The 3,795-nt window shown below is 46.9% G+C and overlaps 1 protein-coding gene across 1 annotated transcript; it reads left to right on the forward strand.

Moving 5' to 3' along the window:
* The first annotated feature begins 296 nt into the window (after positions 1–296).
* Positions 297–2,260, forward strand: LOC110302065 (transcription factor E2F4). The gene has a single exon (XM_085844432.1). The coding sequence runs from the start codon at positions 342–344 to the stop codon at positions 1,569–1,571; it is 1,230 nt and encodes a 409-aa protein (XP_085700558.1). The 5' UTR covers positions 297–341; the 3' UTR covers positions 1,572–2,260.
* Positions 2,261–3,795: the final 1,535 nt, after the last annotated feature.

Genomic DNA, 3,795 nt, shown 5'->3' on the forward strand with positions numbered 1-3,795 from the left:
AGGAAGTGGGAAATTATGTAATTTCTTTATAATTTCAAAAATAAAATAAATAATTAAAAATGTATAATAATATATTTTACTAAGTTAAAGTCTCAAAACTTAAAACAACTATAAGACGTAAGCATACCTTTTTTTTTTAAAAAAAGGGAAACAGATAGTAATACATACTTAGAGATTCAAACAAAAAATAGGTTAAGGAAATAATAAGACAGAAAACAATCTAAACAGGAAAATTTTCTGTGCTGGACAATGTAGGTGATTAAAAATTCCAATACTTGGAGGAAGTGGCGCCGCCGCCGGCCTCGCCTGGCCTGGCTGAGGGGAGGCGGCGGGCGGGCGCGATGGCGGAGGCCGGGCCACAGGCGCCGCCGCCCCCGGGGACTCCAAGCCGGCACGAGAAGAGTCTGGGACTTCTCACCACCAAGTTCGTGTCGCTCTTGCAGGAAGCCAAGGACGGCGTGCTTGACCTCAAGCTGGCAGCCGACACTCTTGCCGTGCGCCAGAAACGGCGGATCTACGACATCACCAACGTGCTGGAAGGCATCGGTTTGATCGAGAAGAAATCCAAGAACAGCATCCAGTGGAAGGGCGTCGGGCCAGGTTGCAATACCCGGGAGATCGCTGACAAGCTGATTGAGCTCAAGGCAGAGATCGAGGAGCTGCAGCAACAGGAGCAAGAACTGGACCAGCACAAGGTGTGGGTGCAGCAGAGCATCCGGAATGTCACTGAGGACGTCCAGAACAGCTGCTTGGCCTACGTGACTCATGAAGACATCTGCAGATGCTTTGCTGGAGATACCCTCCTTGCCATCCGAGCGCCATCGGGCACCAGTCTAGAGGTGCCCATCCCAGAGGGTCTCAATGGCCAGAAGAAGTACCAGATTCACTTAAAGAGCATGAGTGGGCCTATCGAGGTGCTGCTAGTGAACAAGGAGGCCTGGAGTTCACCACCCGTGGCTGTGCCCGTCCCTCCCCCTGATGATCTACTCCAGAGTCCACCTGCTGTTTCTACACCTCCACCTCTGCCCAAGCCTGCCTTAGCTCAACCCCAAGAATCGTCTCCTCCAAGCAGCCCCCAGCTAAATACCCCCACTCCTGTCCTTGGCAGCACGGAAGTCTCAGAGGTGGCATGCCAGACATCTGAGATTGCAGTGAGTGGTAGCCCTGGAACTGAGAACAAGGACAGTGGTGAACTCAGCTCACTCCCACTGGGCTTGACAGCACTGGACACTCGGCCTCTGCAGTCCTCTGCACTGCTGGATAGTAGCAGCAGCAGCAGCAGCAGCAGTAGCAGCAGCAGCAGTTCATCTGGACCCAACCCTTCTACCTCCTTTGAGCCCATCAAAGCAGACCCCACAGGTGTTCTGGATCTCCCCAAAGAGCTGTCAGAAATCTTCGACCCCACGAGAGAGTGCATGAGCTCCGAGCTACTGGAAGAACTGATGTCTTCAGAAGTGTTTGCCCCCCTCCTCCGACTTTCTCCACCTCCCGGAGACCACGATTACATCTACAACCTGGACGAGAGCGAAGGTGTCTGTGATCTCTTTGATGTTCCTGTTCTCAAACTCTGACTGACAGGGACATGTCCTGTGCAGCTGCAACCCAGACTATCTGGGCCAGGAGCCAACGAGGGACTGCCCCCCACCCCCACCCTAACCCCAAGAGCCCAACTCTTGGCTTACTCAGCCTTTTCTGGTCGCTCAGTTCTGGCTGTGCTCTCCTGTCTTGCACTGGCACTTGAAACTGTGCTAGCGTAGCTGGGCAGAGCACTTAGCCCTCTCTAGCCAAATGCTTGCCTTTTCTCTCTTGGAGCCTTCCCCAGCCAGGCTCAGCTGCCCCTTCAGTGGCCCCTCTGCCCTGTTCCTACCAGTCACTACGAAGGAAGTTCAGAGAGAGGGTGGCGCTGTGCTCACTCTTCCTATCCCACCTGCTCACCCTGCAGCCTCGGACGTCTCAGAGGCTCCCCGAGAGTCCTGGGATCTCTGGGCAGTCATGGTGGAGGGGGTTAATAAGGAATTGCTGTGTCTAGCTAGGAGTCTGGGTGGGTTGGTACCTAAGAATGGCTCCAGCTCCTGCCCACCCACCCCCATCTCCCTTCCCTTCCACTTATTCACTTACCCTCATTTAGAGCCATTGCAGAGATTTAGAAAGATTTACAGTAACGAATGAATTCCTATATAAAGATTATTTTTATACTTTTTTCAACAAAAGGAAATTGTAATATTTGTACAGCATTCAAGTGAATAAAGACATGCCTAAGGCTAAAAAAAAAAAAAATTCCAATACTTATGGGAAAACGTTTACCGCAGTGGCATTGAAAACAGTAACATAATTATTATGTACAGAAAGATAAATGACAATTTTAACAATAAACTCAAAAGGAAATAAAAACAAAATATTAATATTAAATTAATATTAAAAACAAATGTGACCTATAACAAATGTAAAGAATGTATGATGAGAAAGAGCTACATTGAAATATGCTCTGTCTGAGCATGTGTCCTTCCTGAGCAGAGTTAATAGATTCCACCTCACATGTCTGAGTGGCTAAGATCAAAATCTCAGGTGACAGCAAATGCGGGCAAGAATGTAAAGAAAGAGGAATACTCCTCCATTGCTGCTGGGATTGCAAGCTGGTACAACAACTCTGGAAATCAATTTGGTGGTTCCTCAGAAAATTGGACATAGTACTCTCACAAGATCCAGCAATACCACTCCTGAGCTTATACCCAGAAGTTGCTCTCCAATTTGTAAAAAGGACACATGCTTCACTATGTTCACAGCAGCCTTATTTATAATTGCCAGAAGCTGGAAAGAACCCAGATGTCCATCAAAAAATGGAATGAATATAGAAAATGTGGTAAATTTATACAATGGAGTACTACTCAGCTATTGAAAATAATGAATTCATGAAATTTTAGACAAATGGATGGATCTGGAAGATATCATCCTGAGTGAGGTAACCCAATCACAAAAGAATACACATGATATGCACTCACTGATAAGTAGATATTAGCCCAGAAACTCAAAATACCTAAGATACAATTTGCAAAACACTCGAAACTCAAGAAGAAGGAAGACCAAAGTGTGAATACTTTGATTTTGATGCTTCTAAGAAGGGGGAACAAAATCCCCATGGAAGGAGTTATAGAGACAAAGTTTAGAGCAAAGACTGAAGGAATGACTATCCAGAGACTGCCCCACCTGGGGATCTGTCCCATTAAAAAAAAAAAAAAAAAAAAAAAACACCAAACCCAGACACTATTTCAGATGCCAACAAGATTTTGGTGGCAGGAGCCTGACATAGCTGTCTCCTGAGAGGCTCTGCCAGTGCCTGGAAAATGCAGAACTGGATGCACACAGTCATCCAGTGGATGGAGCACAGGGTCCCTAATGAAGGAGCTAAAGAAAGTAACCAAGGAGCTGAAGGGGTTTTCAGCCCTGTAGGAGAACCAACAATATGACCTAACCAGTACCCCCAAAGCTCCCTGGGACTAAACCACCAATTAAAGAAAACGCATGGTTTGGACTCATGGCTCTAGCTGCATATGTAGCAGAGTGGGCCATCAATGGGAGGAGAGGCCCTTGGTTTTGTGAAGGTTCTATACCTCCGTATAGGGGAAGGCCAGGGCCAGGAAGCAGAAGTGGGTGGGGTGGAACAGGGAGGGGAGGGAGGGGATAGGGAATTTTCAGAAAGGAAACTAAGAAAGAGGATAACATTTGAAATGTAAAAAAAGAAAATATCTAATTTTTAAAAAAGAATTTTATATCAACTTGCCAGAGGAGAGCTTGCCT

This window comes from Mus caroli, unplaced genomic scaffold (assembly GCF_978045245.1).
Source record: "Mus caroli unplaced genomic scaffold, Mus_caroli_1 scaffold_11, whole genome shotgun sequence".
NCBI lineage: Eukaryota > Metazoa > Chordata > Mammalia > Rodentia > Muridae > Mus > Mus caroli.

Bases quoted from the DNA above. Each gene is read 5' to 3' on its own strand.
- LOC110302065 (XM_085844432.1), top strand. From the start codon at position 342: ATGGCGGAGGCCGGGCCACAGGCGCCGCCGCCCCCGGGGACTCCAAGC.